Source organism: Podarcis muralis, chromosome 3 (genome assembly GCF_964188315.1).
Source record: "Podarcis muralis chromosome 3, rPodMur119.hap1.1, whole genome shotgun sequence".
Classification (NCBI taxonomy): domain Eukaryota; kingdom Metazoa; phylum Chordata; class Lepidosauria; order Squamata; family Lacertidae; genus Podarcis; species Podarcis muralis.
This window is the reverse complement of record NC_135657.1, coordinates 101,759,133-101,783,510: the sequence shown is the minus strand read 5'-3', so window position 1 is coordinate 101,783,510 and position 24,378 is coordinate 101,759,133. Positions and strand designations below refer to the sequence as shown.

Here is a 24,378-nt window from a genome sequence, read left to right as displayed (position 1 = left end):
TATCTATCTATCTATCTATCATCTATCTATCTATCTATCTATCTATTATCTATCTATCTATCTATCATCTATCTATCTATCTATCATCTATCTATCTATCTATCTATCTATCATCTATCTATCTATCTATCTATCGATCGATCATCTATCATCATCCATCTATGTTTTGACTCTCTAAGTAGCAATGAATGGGCTTTAAAACACACACACATTATTATAGATTTTTTCTTGGCATTATTTCTATGCGCTGCACAATGATGTGTGAAATGTGAAGTGAAAAAGCTGCCAATATGTGGAGAGAGATTATTAAACTGGTGGAGTGTAAGAGGGATAAGTTAAATTGGGATGATAAGAAGAACAAAATTCTGAGGTTGTCAATCACTAAGTATTAATGCAGCAAGAAGCTGGAGAATAATATTCTTGTGATAGAGTTTAGTAAAATAATGATGTACAAAGAATTATGATGGGTACGCTGTGTGTAGCGTATTTTTTGTAGGTGTGTGTAAATTATTATTATTATAATAAAATAATTTATCAATTCATCATTATTATTTTGATGTGGTTTTTGTTCTGAAAGTGATTCATTTAAGTCAATGCCAAAGCCACCAGAAGGGGATAAGGATTTGCCCTGATAATTTATAAGTAGTAGTTTTGTGGACACCCAGTGGCAGTCATCCCCCCTCAAGCTCTCTTCTCTTCCTTACTGTTTATGCACTAATGTTATTTCTCACACATTTATTGTGTTACTTTCCTTAATTTGATACCATGCTGTTTCCCAGTGGGATGCCATTCAAACGTTATATCAGTGATCTCAGAGCTGAACTCCCAATGGTTTCTTTTACAAATGGCTCCAAACAGATGTGTGGCACACTTTATTAACTTAAGTACCCATTAGTTGAAAATTTCATTAGTTTGGGGGGAAAGGGGATCAGTTTCATCAATAGACCTGGTATGGGCAGATTCTTTGTGTCAACCTGACCCATATCAAAATGGATTATTGTTGTAAGTGAGACAAGTGACCTAATGTTCTGCCTATTATGCACACATGATCTATAACCTTTTAAAATACTAGTGTGGGAAAACCGCACACTTCAGTGAATCCCCAAACCATAGATTCTTAACAGGTGGCAGTTCCTCACTTAGCAACATTTGTTAGAGGTTGTCCGTGTGTGTGTGTGTATGAATTATCAGGGGTACAGTTTCCAACTAGGTAACCAAGGGGAAATCAGAGCAGAGAATGAGAACGAGACAATGAGCAGCATAACACACATTTTAATGAGCTCAGAATGGCCCCCGGTGGAACTTTGTGCATAGTGCCACCATCTGACTGCCTGGAAGCATTTCACCTGAGAGCTTTCGTTCCCATTGAGGAGGGTCCCTTATGTACACTGTTACTTAGAGCAATAGCAGAACATTTGGAAAAGCCGTGTAGGACATGTCACATCACTGGCATTGTCAAGGGTCACAGTTTGTAAGCTTCAGGTAATGCAAACTGCAGTGTGGCCCACCTGAAGGCTTGCCAGGATCACATGGTGTTGGGAAGCTGGTATCTGCACCACTTCCTTCCAGGCTTAACTCAAAATGTTGATGATGACCAACAGCCTCTAGCCCCACCTCAACCTTTTAAGATTAATGAGGAATGCGCTCTTCAGCTTACTATCTGTGTGCTAAGTCAGAACCCCAAGGCTGCAGAGAGGCCTCCCTTGATTCTCTTCTTTTTTAGATTCGCCCAGACCCAGACCTTCTGGAAGCAGTGAAAGCCCTTGACTATTGAGCTGCTCATCAAAGTGTAGGCCTCACAACTGATGTTTGTGTATGTAAACCATTTCAAGTGAGTGAAAAGGACGGGCTGCCTCCTACCCAACGGAGTCACAGACTCTTCACTGACCCTAGCCAGAGAATCCTGTGAGCAGAATCCCATAAACAAAATGGAGAAACCGTGATGGGATGGAGTTGATAGGGCTGTTCTTGAAATTCTTTGGCTCCTCTGCCAAAGGTTTAGCTTCCAATAATGAGAATCGTTTTCCAAAGGTGGGAGTCATCTCTGACAGACTTAGAACACACTTGCAAAATCCCTTTGTAACGAGCCCAAAAAGTGTCCCAGGAAAAGAGAATGAAAAGAATATGGTTCAAAGAAAACGAAACAGAAGAAACCTCCTTTCATAAATTACCAAGGTAAAGGGAAAAAAATACAGAAGCTAGCAGAGTGAACTGTTTAATTAAAGGATACATATACACAACTTTTCTACTGACATTGCAAAACAAGTTTGTTCTGAGAAAAGCAAGAAGGGAACGGAAAAGGGTGGGAATCCTATTAGTCTGATCTCTGATATGTACAGTGTGTTCTAATGGCTAAATATAAAACCAAATAAATTATTAGGCCCAAATATTTTGCTTTCAGAAATTTCAGAATTTTCAAACTCAGGAATATTCGCATGAGGCCTTCCTGCGGGGTTGCACTTTCAACAACTGAGCAGCAAGAGAGTGCTCATTCTTGAAATACTGCCTCTAATGAACTTTGCCTATTTAAGTAGTACTGGCAGAGTAAAAACAGTGGGACACCAGCCTGCTTCAGAACAAGGAGCTGACAACCTTAGTTTAAGCTGAAGATTGCCTGAAACAATGGTGGGCCTTGGACTGAACCAAAAATAAAATATTCAACAATTAAAATAGGAATATAAAAATAGTGGTTGTACAAACCAGAAAATACTAACACGGTTGACGAGAAAAAGGGAAACTATGTTGACAAGTACAGTGCTTGACCCTTGGCTGGTTAGAGGACTATTTAGGGCACGAAAGAAACTTAATGTTTAACTTTGTAGACAGATCAGTTTTACTCACTGATGATGCCTTTGATTTGTTTTATGGAGAATGCACATTCCAACCCAACATGTACGCTTCTGCCTACTTTCCTCCTGTTACTTGCCTAATTAAAATTTATTTATAGTTCACATTCTTAAGCTGGGTTCTTAGGCTGACTTTTTCATCACATGCTACTTTTTGTTCCATTGGGTTCTCATCTTCCATTGAAGCAATTTTCAAAACGTTTTGCTCAATGTGGGTTCTGGCCCTGTTCCATCTGAAGCCTCTGTAAAGGCTTCCATTATAAAATACTGGATTATGACCTATGACCTAAAAGAAAACTGGTTTCAATGAAAGGACACTAAAATGTCACAAAGAATTAATTTATTGGCTTTTGAAAAGCATTAGACTAACCCACAAATTATTCCATTTTCATTTACAAATGCCAAATTCAAACAAATAGCTTTCTGATGTTCCAAGAGCAATGATTGCCGCTGGCTTTAAATATGGCGTGGTAAAAGTTTGCACTACCTTTCTTTCTCTTTGTCCGTTCAAGATTGCAAGCGCTTCTGTACATTTTCCTTGATCTGTTGCATGGTCAGTTGCCCAGCGCTGATCTGCTGATCAATGAAATATTGCAGATCCTCCCATTTCCTGGAGCTTTGTTCGACACCTTGCTGAATCAGTTCCCGTGTTATTTCCAGTTTCTTTCTCATATCTTCCTCACTGAGCTGGCTCATCTGATAAATGGTTGGCAAGTCAAATGGTTTTGGGATGTCTATCCTGAGCTCTCCTGGGCGGACAACGATATAGGGCCTCAGTGTGTCAGCTGTCGCTTGTTCAAACTGATCCAGAAGCTGTTGGAGGTACCGGAGGAATGCAGTATAGTTTTCTATTGTCAGGTCTATCAGGGTCTTAGTGTTAGCGATAAGCCTTGCATAGGAATCAGACAGGTGCTCGTATGCCTCATATACCTTTGCCTTGACTTTTTGGTTTTGTTCTACAGCACTCTTCTTAGCAGCTTCCGACCAATATAGAATCTTGTCATGAGCCGACTTGGAGAATTCAGTTTCATAGTTCTCCAAAAAATCTTTCACTTGATCTGTCAGGTGTGCAATCATGTCAGAAGCCCCACTGATCCATTTGGCATGCCACTCAATCACATCATTGATCAGACCCTTCAGCCAAGCCACCACCTTCTCTTCCACTTCGTAATATTTGACAGACCACCCAACAATGCTTGGGTCAAAATATTCCTCCCTCAAGGCTTTGATGCTTTGCAGCAAACGCTCTATCTCCACGGAACTAACCTGCAAAGTCTGCTGGATAAACTTTCCAACCTGCTGAGCAAAGTATCCTATATTGTTTGCTAACTCATTGAGTCCTTGATGGATCTTGGCCAAGAGTTGTCTTGCCTGGGCTTTTAAATGTTCATAGTTTTGGGCTTTCAAATTTGCGATCAGATCTTCTGCTGCTTTGAAAACTTGCTGAGTGACTTCCTTGAGCTCTCTTAGATATTGTGTGAAGTCAATCTTTTCAAGGGCAAGAAATAGGTTACTGACTCTATTTCTAACATGTGTTAGAAAGACCTTAATTTCATCAAGTATGTCACGAACTTTGAGGGTCTGGCCGGAAATTGGAATTTTAACCTCTAGTTCATTCGCATATGCATTCAGGTCATCAAAATATTCCTGCATTTTTGTGATGCAGAGCTCTGCGGTGTTTGCTAACTTCTCAGTGGCCATCACATAAAGTTCTTCACCAGTGTGCTCTCCGTCTACTCCTGGCACCTGGAATTTTGTTACCTTCAAGAATTCTATGGCAGAATCAATAAGACGCTTCACCCTTTTATGGTATTCTGTGATTATATTTATGGTGGCTTCAAAAAACTGGGCTCTGATTTGGTCATAGTCCATCTGGTTGGCTTGATCTGCAGCTTGGTGGTACATCTTCTTGGCTTTCTTCCTCAAGATTTCATATTCCCCAGTGACCTGGTTAGTTATGCCATGCAGCCCCTGTTCCAGTTCGTTGATAGTGCTTAAAGTAGCTCTGTAAGACATGTCAGCATTATGTTTCAGGTTGTCCTTCAGCTTCAAGGTGGCAGTGTTGATCTCAATACCCATATGCTCATGGTGGTACTTGTTAACACAGTTGTACAAAGCACCGGCTATTTTAGGAACCTTCTCTTTTAAGCCTTCAAGTAGGTCTATGGCAGCATCCTCTTTCCAGTTGGCTTTGACTTGAATCAGTTCAGGATTTCGGAATGATATCTCGCTTTTAAAGAGATCGACGTCTTCCTGAGGGTTAGACTGCAAATGCAAAACACATTTTTAGGAACTGTCACTCACCCACTACTTTGCCAATAAAAGCCCAAGCCATGTCTTCCACTAATAGACTTATTTTGCACCAATGTTTATCATATCTGTGGTTATGGCTTATGCCTGTTTGCTGTGCCCTTCCTAAATTATTTAAAAAAAAATTCAAAATTTTTATTAATTTTCCAAAGATTTTTAAAACACAAACACACAAACATACATCCTATTTAAATCTTGGTAACATTATTTAGTGACTTCCTCAAATCCCCTTGGTTGAATTTTGTTATATATCATTTTAACAGTTTTCCAAACTCAATTTTCTCAGAAAATTTAACTTAGTCACTTGACATCTTTCATTCTTTCAGATTTGTCTTTAAACATCTTAAATTGTTTCCTAACACCCTTAAATCCTAAGCCTATCTGAATTATTAAATAATTTCAGTCAACCCAAGGACACTAAAATATGGGAAATAAAAAGTAACATGAAACAAAAATTTGGCAGAATATGACCCGGTGTATAGATATAGCTTCTTTTTGCAGTAATCATTTATAATTTAAAAATCCAATGGCCAATTATCAGGGATGATGGGAGTTGTAGTCCAACAACTTGGGGGACGGGCAAAAGGTAGGAGAAGCCTGCATTCGGCTAACATCTACAAATAAGTTAAAAGTGGCCTTAGAAAAACACATCTTAGTCTTCCCCTCATGGTACTGCTAGAAGTCTGGCGACATATTCAAATTCTGAAAAACTCAGTTTACGCTGAAGAGATGAAAGAGAGAAGCAGAGCAACTATGCTGTGGCAAATGGAAAGATAGACCCCAGAAGTGGCATATCCCTTTGTCACAGAGCAGCCTGCTCTTACCACACCTCTGTTCCTGGTGAGAAACAGTCTAACTCAGTTAACAGGGACCTCACAATACAGGACTGTCACAATAAAACTTGACTTCCCCCTCTTCTGCCTTCAAACCCATCTATCATAAAGATGGGCACTGTGCCAGTAGTAAGTTCATGATCCTTTAAGCAAGAGCACACAACCTAATTCTGGCCATGCTTACCAGAGTTCGGTAGAAAACCTCGCCCTTGAAAGTATCCGTATCCAGACTGATGAGAGAGCCAAGGGTTCCAGCTGAAGATGAAGATATTGAGGTAGCAACTCTTGCGGTCTGTTCATGGAAACGCACTTGAACATCAGTGAAGGTTGGGCTGGTGACATCCAGAGATATCGTGTAGTCAGTGGTTCTAAAGCAGGCAGAATCAATCAGAGAAAAGGTAATTATTAATTATTATTAATTTAAAAATACAGTTGATTTTAAATGAATGTCTATCTCAGAAGACTTAGAATGATAGAATTGTAGAGTTGGAAGGGAACTGAAGATCCCATCCAGGGCTTTTTAAAAAACAACAACTGGAGCTCAGCTCTGGCACCTCTCAGGTGGGTGCCATTGCCAAGTTCATGGTGACCTCCAGCATCTCTTGTCTAGAAAAATAGCACTGGGCTCATCTAATCCAACTCCCTGCAGGAATAATAATAAGAAGAATAATCATTTTTATTTATACCCCGCCCTCCCCAGCCAAGGCTGGGCTCAGGGCGGCTAACAAGCAATAATAAAAACAAGTTGAATGAATACAACTTAAAACAAGATTAAAATACAACAATTAAAATATTGAAACATTAAAATATTAAAATGCAGCCTCATCACAGGAGGAGAAAGGAAAAAGGAAAAAGAAAGAGGGGGAGAGAATCAAATTTGCTCCAAGCCAAAGGCCAGGCGGAACAACTCTGTCTTACAGGCCCTGCGGAAAGAAATCAGATCCTGCAGGGCCCTGGTCTCATGAGGCAGAGCGTTCCACCAGGCCGGAGCCAGAGTTGAAAAGGCCCTGGCTCTGGTTGAAGCTAATCTAACTTCCTTAGGGCCCGGGACCACTAGGGCGTTGCTATTTATGGACCCTGAGGCTCTCCGTGGGGCATACCGGAAGAGGCGGTCCCGTAGGTACGAGGGTCCTAGGCCATATGCAGCTGCCCCATACAGGGATTGAACCTGCAACCTTGTCATGATCCAGGCCATGTTCTTACCAACTGAGCTATCCAGGCACTCATTTGTTTATTATAAATATTTGTCCCCCTGCCCTTCACAAAAACTCAAATGCACAGTTAGAAGCACCATATTGGCTTTGCTGCTGGTGTGGTTGCCAACACCCCACTCTCCCTCCCAGCAAGCAGCAGGAGACCCAGCTGCCAGGAAACTAGTGAAGTGATTCTGCCCCACTTTGGAATAAAGTCTCATATCTGGTGATGGAATCCACAAAAAGACCTTGTGTGAAAGGCAATTTTGTCAAACACAGAGTAAACCCACTGAATATGACTTAGTTGACTATCACGCAAGGTCTTCAAATCTCAAAGTAGAGCAGATGGCACCTTCAGACATGTTTCCTTGGATGTCATTCCCTCCCTTCTCCCATTTTGGGGGGAGAGAGGGTTGTTAGGAGCACACTAAGTGAAATGACAACATTTAGCACACATTTTATAATGGCCATAGCTCATTGAATTGGGATTCCCTATAGAGTGTGCCGTTTAGGTTGACGAAAACAAGTCCTTACCCATTTTCTAGTACAGTGAGACGCTCTTTATATTCTGCACTCACGTCACGATGCACAAAATGGCTGTTTCCTTCAATGTTGTTACCTTTGTAGATCCACACACCTATGAAGAAAAGGTTCCACACAGGTGAAATTATAGCTAACGTAAATGGAGCCTGCATTGAAAGTCTAGGGCTGAGATAATGTGTACTCAACATCTCACTTTTCCATTAAATAATAAATTGCTGCACTGAATGCATAAGTTTTTGTCATTGGTTTCTACATTTTACAGGATCTGCTGCAGCTATTATAGAGAGCTGGTCTACTGCACAGACTCATCTGTAAACTAGGGGCTCATCTATAGGTGTTGCTTAATGGGGATAGAAAGCTTCCTGTACCTCCATCTTTGTCCATATGAGGTGCTCCTCAAAATCATGGCATTCCCACACTTTTTCCTCTCCATGGAGGATCCTTTTTGGAGTATCTCCATACCAGAGATACTCCAAAAAGGAGAGGGCATAAGAAAATGTGTTTTGAGGAAGGGGAAAGTGCAAAAGGCAGTGACTCAGAGGAGAACAATGGATATTCCTGGTTCAAATGTCCCTCTATGAGTCAAAATCTTCCTCTAGCCTTAAACTACCTAGTTGACCTTTCATATTTGGTCCCTGGCCACCTCCAACAGCAATATGTGATTACATAATAATGTTAGTCTGCCTTATGGGACAGCTGAAAATATTACTGAAAATATTGGTGAAACTCTTTTAAAAATTGAAGTATAATTCCTATTACTTCAGAAACTGCCTGAAGTATCAGATTCCTAGCACACTCTTTCATTTTCCTTCCACAATGTAGCTCTTTTATTTCATTCTTTTGGTATAGTATGTAGCTTTTGACTGAGGTACAGTGATTTTGATATGAAGTTAAGTAAATGGGAAGAAGTTTATGGAAGGAAAGTGGCCTGACTACTAAAAGCTGCCTGTGTTCCCTGAAAAGCTTCCTCAAAGGTTCGGGCAGCAACTTCTGAACAGTATGGAAGGAGGGGTGAGGCACCTTCCATTCACAGGTTGTTGTTGTTTTGAGGGAATGCAGGTGGCTGGAGAGGATGGGACACACTTCCCTTGCAAAGAACTTCCCTCAGGATCCAAGACACCTAAAACTTATATAAATATATATATAATATCTTACCTTTTAGATCATAGGCCAGGAACTGCAGTGGTGAATATGCAGTAAAATCAATGGAATGGTTGAAAGAGTCTTTATGATTCTTGAAATCTGTTTTCCAGGTGGTACTGTACAATGGTGAAGCAGCTTTGAAAGAAACACCTAAAGCTCCAAAAGTGGGGATGTAGATTCCAGCAGGGAAGGAGATTTTAATGGCTGGGATTTCAATCTGCTGTTCAGGAATAGTAATCGTAGGCAACTCAAAGTCAGCTATCTTCTTGGCTGCAGCGCTGAAGTCCACAAAGATTTTACCCAGAGAAAGGGTCTTTGGAAGAGTATATTCAGATACAGTTAATAGCTTCTCAGGTATAGTCACCTCAAAGTAGGGAATTTTATATTCTTTCAAGCTGGTCACTACATCATACTGAGGAAACTGAATTTTTGGAAGTGATGGAAATCCAATGTGAAATGGCGTGGTGGTCAGTCTTTGGGGGATTTTGATATCCCGTAAGTTAATTTCAGGAATTGTGAATGTAAATCCATCCGTCAGCTGGTTGACATTTATGGGGATAAAGTACCCATCTTCATTTTTTGTGTATACGAAGGATGTTGACACATTTAAGTATTGCCTTTCTCCAGGACTAGTGGTGTCATCTAATTTCAAGATCTGCCATAAGCTCTTGTCATAAACTGGCAGCACAAGGCCTCTGAGGAAAGCTACATGACCTCCCAAAGAACTGGACAGGTCAAAATGAGCTTCTGTGTTGTCATTCGATAACTGCAAGTGATGTCCAAGGAAGAGGGAGAGGGTTTGGCCTTCAATCTTCCACTCAATCTTCTGATTCTCACTGTTGGTGGCAACGGAAAAGTCTTGATTAACTGAAGTCTCACCGAAGAAATTATTTGGTTGGCTAGCTTGTATCTGAAGACGCATGGACATACTTCCAGGCTCTACTTCTAAAGTCACTTTGCAGTTCTGATGTCCTTCAGTTCTGACAATTGGATAATATTTCAGATGATTTTCTCCATTGTGGTCCCATAATGCATAAAGACGACGAGTGGATGCTTCAATGGCAACATTTTCTTTTGTGTCAAACTTCCAAATTCCATCAATGTCAGAGCTGGTCTCAAATTTGACTGAGGAACGAGCACCTTTAGCATTTAGGTAGGCATCTGCTTCATGAACCAACTTTCCAGAAAATGGTTTTCTCTTGTGAAGCACTCCGTTGATGAAAGCATTGGTTGAAGTATCTACAGATATATAAGATACAATGCTTTCCAAGGTGGCCTTGTGGACAATTGCTCCTTCAGCAGTGGCACCACGAGTGTCAAGAGCGTAGTTTAGATTAATAGCTGAGGAAATGACTGGCTTTGATTTAGCATTTCCCTTAAGCTCCTGCCTAAAATTCATGTTCAAGCCTGGCATGCTGCTTTTTGCTGTGGTAATCACTGAAGCGTCTATATTTCTCCTGGTGAGACTGATGGTGCTGTCGTGGTTTCCCACTATGAATTTGTTGCTCAGGGATAATGCAGTCGCTAGCTTCAACCCTCTTTTCCTTGTGAGGCTGGTTGTTCCGTCCAATTTATATTGCAGGGCATCAATCACAGAAGTGGAGGATGAACTCAAGCGAGCAATGATATCAGATTGGTTAAAAAGGCCAGCATTTGTGTTCAGGGTAATCACACTAGATTTGAATGAAAATTCATAGGTAATATTTCCCATGGCTGGAATGTAGATTCTGTTTAAAGGCAAGTGTGCTCGATAGCTGGGAAGCTTAAGAGTCTGCAGACCTTGGGGAACATGAAGGACTGGTAACTCCAATGATGGAAGGACCAATGTATAGGATGGCACTGAAAACCCAACAAGTGGGACAGTGAAACTTGGAGTGCTCATTTCTTTAGGGATCACATAGCCAAAAGCTGGGAGCTCAGCAGTAAAAGGAGATACCTCAATGTTGACCACTGGAACAGTGTACCCTGGAATCCTGAATGTCTGTGGGACTTTGTTAACTGAAGTATCTATTTTGTACTTGTCAAACTTGGTCTTGGCTTGGTTATAGGACTCGGTCAGGAATGCTAAGGTGTTGTCTCTACCTTTCTCAAAGTGCCTGTTGAAGGTTGCAATGTACTGATTCAGAGCTTGATGTACTCCATCCAAAGGAATTTGAAACGAGTGCATATTTTTGTTCTTCTTGTACTGAGCTTTCAGGCTTAAATCAAATGATTGCTTTGTAGTCTTCAGTAAATTCTTCAGCCCTGAGTCCTCCCACAGAGAGTATCCTTGCACGTGGGGTGTCTTGATGCCCATGATAGATTGTTCAGGAAACGAGAGGGGATTTTTTAGGAACTCCAAGTTAGCATCACCATTCATGGACACAGAAGCTTCTATACTTTCTTCGTTGTTACCAGCAGACATGTTATGGACGTATCTGTATTGATTAAATCTGCCCTCAGCTGCCCAGCTAACTTGTTGAGTGGAGGGACTCAGTGCCAGTATATAATTATTCACAAGCTCAATTTTGCCGACTATTTTCATTGGGAAGCTAACTTTTACATTCATGTTATTATTTGTTGATGTGCTCAGTTCAAAGGGCTGCACCAAGAAGTTCACATCATTATTTATAGTCCCAGATATGCGTCCGTTCAACTTAGCATTGTGTGTGCCCCTCAGTTCTGTTTTGAGCTCTGCAAGATTCCCTGTGCCTTGCACATTTAAGTCACTACGTCCCAGCTGTGGAGATTCTACTACAGACTGAACTTCAAGCCTTGCAGAACTTGGTAGATTATATTCATATGCCAGTCTTTGGTCGACTCTCAAGTACTTATCATTGATCTTGTTTTGTGCTACGAATGAAGCTACAGATCCCCCTAAACCGAAGTTGACACTTGATTCATGGGTTCCTTCACCAGAGTAATCGAAGGCTGTCCATTTCCAGTCTCCTCTGCCAATGGAAGTAGCTGATATGCGTCCTGCTTCTAGTGCTGTTTTTATTTCATTACTTAATTCTGCTTGGCTGCTGAAATTTGGAATATATAGCCTGTGTCTGTAGGTTGTCCTGCTCTCTATGGAAATCTTCTTCTGGAGGCTGCCTGTTAATTGGTTGTACAGATCTATAGAGTTACGCTCAGTATGGAATTTTGCTGTAGTTTCTGCATTTCCCCGAACAGAAGTCCCCAAAAATGTTATTTCACCTGCATGAATAGCATCAATGTACATGTGGGAGAACTTCAGGTTGTCTCTTAGGATTAACTGCTGCATCTCGGGAGCTGAGAGACTTGTATCTGCAGTCATTTCAAAAGCAAGGCAGTTGATTTTGGAAGTTGCTACTGCTGAAATAGACCCCAAAAATTCTGGGCTGTGGGCAAAAGCTGTTGTGTTCTTAAAAGCACCATTAGTAGTCAACGTGAAGAAGGGAGAGGTTACTTTGAAAGTACCAGACAATGTTCCAAATGTAGGGACCATCACAGAGTGTGGAATGCGGGGCAGCTGGAATTCTGGAATTTGGATCTCTGGGAACTGGAATTCATTCAAATTTAGTTTTGGGATCAGTAATTCAGGTATTTGGAGTTCAGGGAAATTCATTTCTGGGAAAGAATAGTCAGAAAAATACATATCTTTCATCTTTATATCTTGGAAATACACATCAGCAGTTGGCAGCTGAAAGTCACTCGACATGATCTGGTCAATCGTCTTCACAATCTTCAGCTTGATGTCATTCAAATCAATTGTATAAGATGGCACCTTGAATGTATTTAGAATGGTGAACTCAGGAGTAGTAAATCTGACTGGAATTCTGATTTCTCTCAATTTCTTGAGGTTTACCTGATAAGATGGGACACGCAGGTCAGTTAGTGGAATAAGGAAATCTGGAGTTTGAAAGGTGGCTTCCCGCAAGACCCGGAGACTGACTTCAAAAGCTGGTATGTTGATTATGCCTGCTCTGATCTCAGGAACTTTGAAGCCAGTTTCAACAAAGTGGTTGAAACTGTCAGCCATAGTTTTTACATTGTATTGCTCAGCTAAAAGGGTAATCTTTTTTGAGGCAGTTTTCCATTGTTCATCTAGGAAGGTGATTATGGTGCTGTAGAGCTGGCTGACCTTCTCAAGGTATCCCCGGATTTCTAATGGGATATCCATTTGATAAATTCTCTCACGTGCATCTTCCAGGTACTCACAAGCTTTACTTTTCAGTTCACTTAATGCTGTTGAGCTTAGGAGATCACTAAGCCAATTAACGATGATGGCAAGTCTAGTGTCTTTTAGTTTCTGTATGTTCTGAGCAACCACAGCAGCGACATCTTTGATGTATTGTTTTGTAGCTTCCATTTTCTGAGGTAGCTCCAAGGCTTTGATTTCATCATTGATTTTCTGTGTTGTTTCCCGGATTTTATTGTTTGTTTCATCTACAAATTTGTTGTAATCAAATGACTTCAGCTTCTTGATAACAAAATCAAGAAAGTTGTTGACTTCATCCACCAGATTTGTGTAATCAAATGATTGGAGCTGCCTAACAGCATCATCAATGAATTTCAGTACTTGGTTGAAGAATGATTTTAGGTCAATTTTTTTCAGGGACAGGGTTAATTTCTGGATTGTTTCTCCAATTTTCTGTTGGTTATACAACTCAACTATTTTGTCCATTAGAACTTTGACCTGCTGATCAACTCTATAGTTCACAATAAGTTCATGCATTTTGTTCCGAAGTATATTGATCTTCTCAGTCACTTTGTAGTCCTCCATATAATTTAGAAGAAGATCTTTAATTTGCTCCAGAATTTGATTAAGTTTTTGAATGGGAAAGGACACATCCAGCTTCTCTATAAGTGTTCTAATATCAATTGCCTCCACTTGCTGCTTCAAACTCTCTGCAATGCGTTGGGCATCTATATTCTGTATCTGTTTCTTCAGTTGGTCTAGTTTTTCTTGCACTCGAGCTTTGATTTTGTACTCAGCATCCATATTTTGAACCCAAGCAGCAGCGCTGCTTCCTATCTGGTTAAAGTCATACTGAGAGATGGCAGATTGCAGTTGATGAATAGTGTCGATCATTTTTTTACTGATTTCATATTGCCTGTCTATAACTTTCATTTTTTCAATAATCTGCTCGATAAGTTGCACAACAGCTGCCTTTAAGTCATAATTGCTCCTTATATACCTTTCAGTTTCAACCAGGAAAACCTGCAGTTTAGACAAAGCTGCCTGGAGATTAGTTTTGGCATTTTCCAAAGCAAGTTCAAGGTCATCCACAGTTATGCTGTAATCCTTTGCAAATGCATCCAGTTTCTCTTTCAGGTTGTTCACTTTGCTTTCCAGATCGAATGTCTTCACATAGTTATTAACCTGCTGGGGGATTTTATCTAATGCTGCCCTATATTTTCTCACAACCTGATCTATATTTACACCCTTTAGGTTCTTCTGAATAGATTTGAGTACAGCTAGGATGGACTGCCTCATTTGCTCATAGTAAGCTGGTAGCTTTTCCAAGAAGGGCAGATTGATGACATGCATGTTCTCATTCTTATCATACTTCACGGAAAGAGCAAGACCAAACTCTTGAGTCTGGGCTACATTTTCCCTTAAATCCAAAACATCAATTAAATTGACTCTCCCCCGGTTTGTGAATGGTATAGTTATAGGAAAGTCCAGTACAGAAAGGTCCGCTAAGGTTTTTCCATCCAGCTCCACCCCAATAGTTTCTGCATCATTAAAAACACTAAAATCTTGAGTGAACACATTATTGTTCAGCTGGCTCTTCATCTTCCATGTACTTCTTTGCTCAGATGGCGTAAAAAGAGCAGTGACCTTGTTCTCCAGTAATGTCTTGTATCTTTTCTCAGAATTGAAGTTGTGGCCAGTGGATCCCCGATAATCATGAGAAAGTGAGAAAGCAAGGGGTTCTACTTTTAGCAGGAATTTGCTGTACAGCTGTCCTGACTGCTCTCCCAAGATTGAGAGTCTTCCATCCCCATTTGTATGCATGTCAACAGTGACAGTAAATGGGGCTGCAACAGATCGTATTGCATTGGAAAAGGTTAGGGATTTTGAGTCACAGTTTGTGTTGATGACGACCGACGAAGAGAGACCTGCAACATCCAAGTTTACTCTGTGGGTGAGAGCTGCACCTCGAATGCTCGCTACTGTGTCGGTCTTAACATGCACCACCAGATCTGCATAGGTAAATGTATAGGCATGCTTCACTTCATCGCCACTGTAGGCACCTTTCACATTGCCATCCAGATTAACCTTCAGGGGCTCAAGTTGTAACCGTGCGTTGTTGTTTAGATCAGCACTGCCAAATTTCAAGTCGTTGTTCACGTTGGCTGTGAGAGAATAGGGTTGCAGCTGGAAGTCCAAGTGGTGTTTGTGGGACTTGCCCAGACTGATGGTGTGGTCTAAATTGGAAGCGTAAGTCAAAGACAAGCCCATGATGTTCAGGTCATGAGTGTTTTCCAGCTTCATTCCTTTGTATGACCCGATCAAGCTGTTTGCAAACCTCAGTCCGCCTTTGTTCACCCTGAAGGTTAAGGTGTTCTTGCTGTCTGCATCCAAAATGCTGCCTTGATATACACTTGTAAGCACGATTTCTGTGGGAGCTACTCTTCCATCCAAATCAAATTTTGCATTGTGTTTCCCAAAGTGTCCTCCTGTGTTGATCTTCATGGAAGCCCCAGCGACGCCAATCCGGGCATTCATTTCGTTCTCCAGTTTCAATGGATTAAACTGCAGGTTTGTTGTTGCAGTGCTTGCCAGGCCATCGAGGCTAACACCTAATGTAGACTTGTGCTCAGCTTTGAGTCTTTCACCTTTCCCAGACATGTGGCTAATCAGCTCGACACCTTGGCCGTTAACAGAGCTCGAAATCAGGGCATAGCATTGGTTTTCTGCGTAATTGGCCTGGTACTCGGAGCGAAGCGCAGCTCCCTTTCTGTCCACAGAGAAGTCAAACTTGTTGGCAACTGCAAAGCTTCTGTGGTTTCCAGCGGTCTCAGAGGATAACTTCAGCTGGCTGTTTTCATACTTCAAGGAAGCCGTGTTAGTCAGAAAACCATTCTGTACATTCGAGATGGACTTGACTGTCCATGGGCCACCTGTAAACCTGGCAGTCATCTGGTTAGTAGCCTGAAGCAAGGAAGAGTCAAACTTCAGATTGGATTCTCCTGCCCAAACGAGTTGGTTCACATCAAAGGTGCTTGACAGTGTGCCTGTGGTTTTAGCAAAGGCTGAAGCGACATTCAGTTGTCCTTCCACGTTTATGTTTTGAAGAAGCAAGTTGTTGCTCATTTCGGCATCTTCAGCATAAGACAGGGAAAACCGAGTACCCAGCGGGCTGGATGTTACCAGTGTGAGGGTCCTCCTGGCCACAGGAGTGGGTTCAAAATTGCCTGTTTCGCTAAATTTAAAATTTGAATTAAGGAGTTTGTGTTGCAGTGAACTTTCATAATTACAAGCCATGTTGTTCCCATCAAAACTTGCTTCTCCCTGACCTGGGGTGGAGAGAGAAGAGAAAAGTACAATCAACTTTTTTAACAACAACAACAACTAAATAACTTGAGCTACTGTGCCTTGCTGGAATATACTGCACACCCTTCTACATTCATAGGTCCTGCAAGCCAAATTCAAGAAATATACACTACTGCATGTTTACCTAGAAGTTAAGTTCCACTTTGATGGAACTTACTTGGAAAGGTGTGTTGGCATGACTTGAATGGAACTTAAAGCCCACCATAGTTAAAAGCAAACATTTGGATTTTAGCCTGCAATCCTATGAAGACTTACATTAAAAGTAAGGTTTATTGAGCTCAGTTGGGTATAGCTTACTTCTGTACTGACATGTTTTGGATTATTCCATTGAAGCCTTTAAGACACAGATTATATGTGGGGTTTGTCAATTTAGCAACCAGACTGTCATTCAGTTTGCATTTAAGGTTTAACTAGGTTGTGGCTGTAGACACCACCAATGGAAGCAACTGTAGAATTTACTGATGGAAGTAACTGTACAATTTACTTTCTCACCAGAGGTTTGTTTGGGTTTTTTTTTGGCTTGGTTTGGTTTTTAGATAATGGAAGCTGATGATATAGAAATGCTTGTGCTTTTCAAACGGAGTCTCTTTTGCACTTTCATGAAAAGATTTTAATGTAAAGGAAGGGGAAAGGCCACAACAACATACAGACTTAAAGTGTGGTACAATGGATAATGGGCTGGACTTGAATTCTGGATACCTGGGTCCAGCTTTCCCCTTTCTTACTGGCTGCATTTGGACATACTACTAAAACAGATTTTAGCTTTACAGGAATGTGCCTTGGACTTGCAAACACTCCCTTCCCCTCGTGTGTCATGGCCTAAGGGTACTGAAAGCTTTTGTTTTCATTTTCACCTAATTACACTTTATGTTGTATGCAAACTGATTGGTTTAGGAAAATAAACCAAGTTCAGACTGTGGTTTCTTATCACAGCTTGTGGCCTTAAACCAGTGTTTCCCAAACTTGTGTCTCCAGTTCTTTTTGAACTACAACTCCCACCATCCCTAGCTAGCAACACCGGTGGTCAGGGATGATGGGAATTGTAGTAAAAAAAACAAACAGCTGGAGATCCAAGTTTGGGATTACTGCCTTAAACCATAGTTCTAGGTAAAGGTAAAGGGATCCCTGACCATTAGGTCCTGTCGTGGCCGACTCTGGGGTTGCGGCGCTCATCTCACTTTATTGGCCAAGGGAGCTGGCGTACAGCTTCCGGGTCATGTGGCCAGCATGACTAAGCCGCTTCTGACGAAACCAGAGCAGCGCACGGAAACGTCATTTACCTTCCCGCCACAGCGGTACCAATTTATCTACTTGCACTTTGAGGTGCTTTCGAACTGCTAGGTTGGCAGGAGCAGGGACCGAGCAACGGGAGCTCACCCCTTCACGGGGATTCGAACTGCCGACCTTCTGATCGGCAAGCCCTAAGCTCAGTGGTTTAACCCACAGCACCACCCGCATCGCTAAACCATAGTTCTAGGTTTGTACATAACAAATCACAGTGAGTTGAAAACAGAAGCAAAAGATTCTGATCTTTTTGCAGCTGGACAGAAGCTCCTGAAACAGAAACTCATCTATGGAATATTAAGCTGTGGTTTAGTATCAGAACTCAGCCATTAAGAAGCCTTGGGTATGACATTATCTCTCAGCCTCAGTTCCCTAGCTGAATAACAGTGACCCGTTTCTCTCAACATTGTTCTAAAGGCAAACAGAAAGAAGACTGCAGACAACTTTGCAAAACAAAACTGCTATGTGACTATTGCATAGGCTTTTTTTCTTCATAGTGTTGCATGTTTAGTATAACCAATTAGGTAGATTAATGCACATGGGGGAAGATGATCAGGCTGCCATAATTCCTTGCATGAACAGTCGCAATATTGAGTAAGTCCCTGGTATCATATATTCACAAGGAGCCTTGTGAGCTTGAGCTTTATCAAACTCAAGAGGAGGCTTGGCCAAATATGAGTTATTAATTTTCTCATATTAACTCTTGATGCACAGAGAAATGAGCCTGTGACATATTTCTAGTAAAAAGTATTGAACTGACAAGAAAACACAACACACGATTAATTACGTAATATGCTCATAATCTCCACCACCACCTCCGGAAGGGATTCTTACCTTGTACATTATATGAAAGTAGTTCCAGAACAGAGTCAGCTCTCACAAAGTAGTTTGTTCTTAGGCTGTAGACATCCTTTGTGGTGTTCGCCAAGGAGTAGGAACCTGACCAGTTGTAATAATTGCTGTACATATTGGAAGAGACCTCGAAAGTGCCCAGCAAAGGCACCCGAAGCGTGTATGACTCTGGGATGGCGAAACGAGGAAGCCTGTACTCTTGAGAAGCCATGTTTCCTCCCATTGACTGCATTGCCATTTGAGACATTTCCAGAATCTTAGGCACTCTCATGTCGTAGGATGACCTGCCACCAAACGGCAGCGGAATGGTAATGACAGTACTCTCCTTGTTCCAAATGTATTTGATCTGGCCATCGCTGCAATAAAAAGTTACCCAGAATTAAGATCCCACAAAGTCCACAAAATAACAAATGGTTGCACTTTGCCTAGGAAGCTGCCCTATTCTAGGTTGGGTTTTTTCTTCATCCACCCCTGTATTTTTATCCTGTAAACTGTCCTGAAATCTTCGGATGAAAGGTGGTACAAAAGTTTAACCAGAAGCTTTTTTTACTAGGAATTTTAGGTGCAGAGATATCAAAGAAGCAGAAACAATTATTCATGGATGCAGCGACAGCAGCACGGATACCAGTGGCCTGGTACTGGAAAGGAGATAAAGTCCCAACCACAGATGAATGGCTGATGAAGATGATGGACTACGCTGAAATGGCGAAAATGACCGGGAAAATCAGAAAGCAGGGAGAGAGGAGCTTTAAGAAGGAATGGGAGAAACTGACAAATTACCTAAGAGAACACTGTAAACAATCTGAAAACTTTGGCGGGGTTTGAGTAACGCTCGTAATGTACTATAGACTTCGGTAAAAATGGATTATTTTAAGAAAAACAGAGAAAATATATGATGCAGTTGAAAAACATTGAAAATGGAAACCATGGAAGGATGGAGGGAAGTCAAAGGATTCGGGGAATCCTAAATGTTAATGATTATGTTTAATGTTTGAATTCAAATATGTAGTGTAAAACTGAATTTTTATAAAATAAAATAAAATAAAATAAAATAATAAAATAATAAAATAAATAAAATAAAATAAATAAAATAAATAAAATAAAATAAAATAAAATAAAATAAAATAAAATAAAATAAAATAATAAATAAATAAATAATTTAACCAATACTCTCTGGGATCTCTGTCAGAGAGTCTTTCCTATAATGTGCTATCTGGGATCATTGTAACTGGAGATGCTAGGGCATGAACCTGAGATAAAAAGCATGTTATCTGCCCTGAGCTATCGTCCCTTCCCAAATTCCAGACTGCACTCCCCTTCTATACTCCCCTTATACTAAATGTGCTAATTTTAGCAGAAAGCTGACAAGAGCGATCAAAGCGCAAGACAATGGGTGACCACCGTTGCAATATTTTTTCTAGAAACATGGTTCTGATTCAGGCATTTGTCGTAAACTGCATCTTACACCAGTGTATCTTGTGGAGGAACAATTTGCCCTTAGTAATGAGGCTCGGCTTCAAGGCCACAAAGGGTCCTTGTCAGCACCAAATAAGACATGTCATCTTTCGCTTTACCTTTTCAAGAAAAGCTCCTCTGGGATGGCAAAAAGGTCCATGTTCTGAAAATTGAGCTCCTGGAATCCGCTTAATTTATCCTGTAGATTTTTCGCATAAGGAACGTTCTTGGAAGCCTGCTGTAACCAGGTATTGGTTGCCTGCAAGATCAGAGTAAAATATCAAGCGACAAAGAGCCTTGTGATCAGAAAAGTTGAAATGAGCAAGCAACAACAACAATAATAATAATAATAATAATAATAATAAATTTTATTTATACCCCGCCCTCCCCGGCCAGTAAAATTACAGTAAAAACATAACGGGGGGGGGGGGGGGCAATTTAAAATACAGGTTAAAATGCAATTTAAAATACAGCCTCATTTTAAAAGTAGCTGATAGATCAAAACCATAAGGAGAGGGAAACATAAGGGTCAGACTGAGTCCAAACCAAAGGCCAGGCGGAACAGCTCTGTCTTGCAGGCCCTGCGGAAAGATGTCAAGTCCCGCAGGGCCCTAGTCTCTTGTGACAGAGCGTTCCACCAAGTTGGGGCCAGTACTGAAAAGGCCCTAGTTGAGACCAATCTAACCACCTTGCAACCTGGGACCTCCAAAATGTTGTCATTTGTGGACCTTAAGGTCCTCCCAGAGGTATACCAGGAGAGGCAGTCCCGTAGGTACCCTGACCCACCCTAACCCACCTGCCTAGTACCCCTAGTACTGAAACACAATGCAAGCAGTCACATTCTAGCCCATGGGTCAGCAAACTAAGGCCTGGGGGCCAGATCCAGCCCAGTTGCCTTCTGGATCTGGCCCGTGGACGGTCTGGGAATCACTGCATGGATCAGCGTGGATCTGATCGTTCGGGCTGTACCAGCGCACACGCGTTCGGCGGCGCATCCTCCCTCCCTCCCTCCTCCTGGCTTCTCCTCGCCCTGCCTAGAGCCAAGAGGAAGGGGGCTGGGCTTTGTTGGTGACAGCAGCAGCAGCAGCAGCGTTAGGGCTTCAGCGGCTACCATTGTAAGCATGCTCAATCCGGTCTTTGTTGCTGCCAGCCCCTCTCTGGAGCCCTTTCGTGCACCGCTCATCGTCCCGCTGCTGCCAGCCCCTGCTGCTCGCAAGACACGGGTAAGCAGCCACTGGGGCTCATCCAGTCCTGTGGAGAAGGCAGGGAGAGTCGGGGGGGTGGCTTATCTGAGTGGAATGTGTCTTTTTATTTAAAATGCCTCTCTGGGTTATTTGTGGGGCCTGCCTGGTGCTCTTGCATAGAATGCTGTGTCCTTTTATTTAAAATACATCTCTGGGTAATTTGTAGGAATTTGTTCATTTTTCCCCTTCAAAATATAGTCCGGCCCCCCACAAGGTCTGAGGGACAGCGGACCGGCCCCCTGCTGAAAAAGTTTGCCCACCCCTGTTCTAGCCCCACATCTTGGTGGTGTTAGAGCTGCTGCAGTAGTAGCATCACACACACACACACCCAAACATACAGGCAAACACACACACACAAACCCCGATTTACACGAGGGTTACGTTCTGAGGCACCGCACGCATCAATGAAATTGCACTTATTTGAAACACCATTGGGAAAGCCTTCAGGCACCCCATTCCACCCCGCCCCATTCCGTCCCTTTTGGTGATGTTTTTGTGACTTTGGGTGTCGCTTCCAGGTTTGGCGTGACGTGCGTGTGCGTGGCTGCACATATATTGAACACGTGTAAATGGGGGCTTGCCTGTACTGCTTTACATCATGGGAGAACCCTTGAAGCACATGCGAAGGGCTTGTATTGCTGTTCTCCTCACACCAGTGCCTCAAAAAATTGAGATGCCCTTGGCATGGGGAAGAGCTGTGGCATGTTCTCCCTGACTTTCTGTAACTTGGAGGCATAGTAAAGAGCTGTGCTGCAGAGATCCCAACGCTACTAGAGTTACATGCCCCTGGGTCTTTGCTAGGGTTGCTAGAGAACTCTGACAAAATCTCAGTAGTTTGCTGGTCCATCTGTGGTCAAGAATGGAAATCGGTCAAGCCAATATGACTGGCACTTGTTCATATCGTTGCTGTTTTTTTAAGTTCTCAAATGATTCCTAATTGATGCCTCTTTTTACATCGTTCTGACATTTCCTTTACACTGAAATGAACTTATGTTGCATAAACAACTTACGTAAAAATACCAGACAGTGAAACAAATAATGTAGTATTTGGTGGAAACCAAACTGCAGCAGAACAGAAACAGCACTGATTGAATGCAGGTTGGAACAGAACTTGATGCCTTCATGCTTTCCGAGCATTTGAAATTACTGGATCTTTTTTCTTACCTGGTCTTTGCTTCTCCCAAACTAATTAATCATGTACTCATAGGTAGTTCTCACTGGAATCACCTGCATCTCTTATCAGCATGATTCAGAGCCACATGAAAAGTATGTTCTATGACAAATAACTCCACTTACTACTATAAAGTTTGAAAAAATATGCCGGACTGTCATATCTGTATTGGCTACTCGGTGGTCCAAGAGATTGTTGGCATGCTTCTGCAAAGTCTTCGAATAATCTGCAAAGTCTACGGGTAGCATGGCTGACATTTTCTTCAGGGCTGCACTCTGGCCTGATTTCCACTGCACTTCGATCTTCTCATTATCTAAGGCAGAATGACAAATGTCACCTTATTGTTTCCCATGGAGTCCAGTTTGCAAAGCTGGAAAAAACCAACACCAAAACCCTCCACTGACATTTGGTGGAGGGACTTGTACGGAACCCAAGCCATAAAGACCCAGACTGCCTTACAGTGAGACTGGTCATTGGTTCATCTAATTCAACATGGTCCATATTGGCAGGAGGCAACTGCCCAGGGTCCCATATAGACGTGTTTCTAAGCCCTAGTTGGACATGCCAGGAAGTGGTCTTTTTGCAAGGAAAGCAGCAGCTCTACCGCTGAGCAAAGCGATTTTACGGCATACAGGATGTGCAATTCAGGCCTGCATGGTTTGGGCTCTTCCAAAGAGAAATCACATAGATGGCTATGCAATTGTGTAGCCTTGTTGATTCAGGGCCGGCTCAAATCATTTTACTGCCCGAGGCAACAGACAAGATGGCCCTTTCTGCCAAGGCACATACAGAGGCCAATTGGACTGGTAGTTGAATCTTACTCTTGTGAAAGGACAGTGTCTTCCATTGTACCTGAGGGCAGTAGGCTTGTGTAGTGGGTACAGGGCAGGCCACATGTCACTTGTGCTTCTGGCTGCTTCCCCTCCCCCTCAACACCTGAGGCAGCTGTCTCACTCTGCATAAGGCTGGCCCTGTGTGGGTGGATACTAAAGGGTCCCAAGGTTTGGAATGTGATAAGTGGAATTCTGATCCTTCACCACATATTGGTGGCAGAGAAGGTGTTTTGCATTGACACATGATCCTACCGTATCCCAAGACAATTCTCTCCGAAATTGAGGAGCCGTGACTTGTTGCTGAACTGTCAATCTGGAATGTCAGCCCATTCTGCGACTGTTGCAGTAATACATCTGTTTTTGCTTGTGTCCTCAGGCGAGGAATGGAGATGGAAGCTTCCACTGCTGACTCTGTCCCAGCGCTGTATCTGGAAAAACACACAACGAAAAGACTCCTGGCTTAGCAAAAATCTACCCTTAGAAATTCCAGAGGGGCAGAAGTCTAACTATCTCCGACTAACACTACAATATCTGCAAAAATGAGAAAAGCTTGTGGCTTACCCTATGCGTCCCGTAAGAGTAACTTCGGGAATTTTCTTGTTGTTGATGTCTAAGATAAAGCTGTAAGCAGTCCTCTCCTGAGTGGAATAGTCAGTAAGTCTGAAGTTGGTACCCAAATCAACACTGAAACTGGGAACCTGGAGGTCACTGGTAAAAATCTTTTTGCCTCGATTGTACCTGAAGATCAGTGTGGCTTCACATTGTTTTGCACCTGAAAGAAGCAGCGACAACAAATAGTTTGCAAACAGAATTAACATAGATTGCTATGTACGTTTCTGAGCACAATTCAAAGTGTTGGTGCTGACCTTCAAAGCCCTAAATGGCCTCGGTCCTGTATAGCTGAAGGAGCATCTCCACCCCCATCATCCAGCCTGCACACTGAGGTCCAGCACTGAGGGCCTTCTGGTGGTTCCCTCGCTGTGAGAAGTGAGGTTACAGGGAACCAGACAGAGGGCCTTCTCGGTGGTGGCGCCTGCCCTGTGGAACGCCCTCCCAGCAGATGTCAAGGCAATAAACAACTATTTTACTTTTAAAAGACAACTGAAGGCGGCCCTGTTTAGGGAAGTTTTTAATGTCTGATGCTGTATTGTTTTTAATATT

General features: G+C 42.1%; 1 protein-coding gene across 1 annotated transcript in view; it reads right to left on the bottom strand.

Annotated features, from left to right (window-relative positions):
• Positions 1–2,199: 2,199 nt before the first annotated feature.
• APOB (apolipoprotein B) overlaps positions 2,200–24,378 on the bottom strand; it is a 47,532-nt gene continuing 25,353 nt past the window's right edge. The window contains exons 21-29 of the mRNA XM_028722339.2: positions 23,779–23,989; positions 23,470–23,645; positions 22,510–22,697; positions 20,089–20,228; positions 18,497–18,870; positions 8,881–16,341; positions 7,717–7,819; positions 6,174–6,357; positions 2,200–5,111 (exon numbers count right to left, since the gene is read on the bottom strand). Coding sequence (XP_028578172.2) covers positions 3,354–5,111; positions 6,174–6,357; positions 7,717–7,819; positions 8,881–16,341; positions 18,497–18,870; positions 20,089–20,228; positions 22,510–22,697; positions 23,470–23,645; positions 23,779–23,989 — 10,595 coding nt within the window. The 3' untranslated portion in view covers positions 2,200–3,353. The remainder of the gene's footprint in view (positions 5,112–6,173; positions 6,358–7,716; positions 7,820–8,880; positions 16,342–18,496; positions 18,871–20,088; positions 20,229–22,509; positions 22,698–23,469; positions 23,646–23,778; positions 23,990–24,378) is intronic.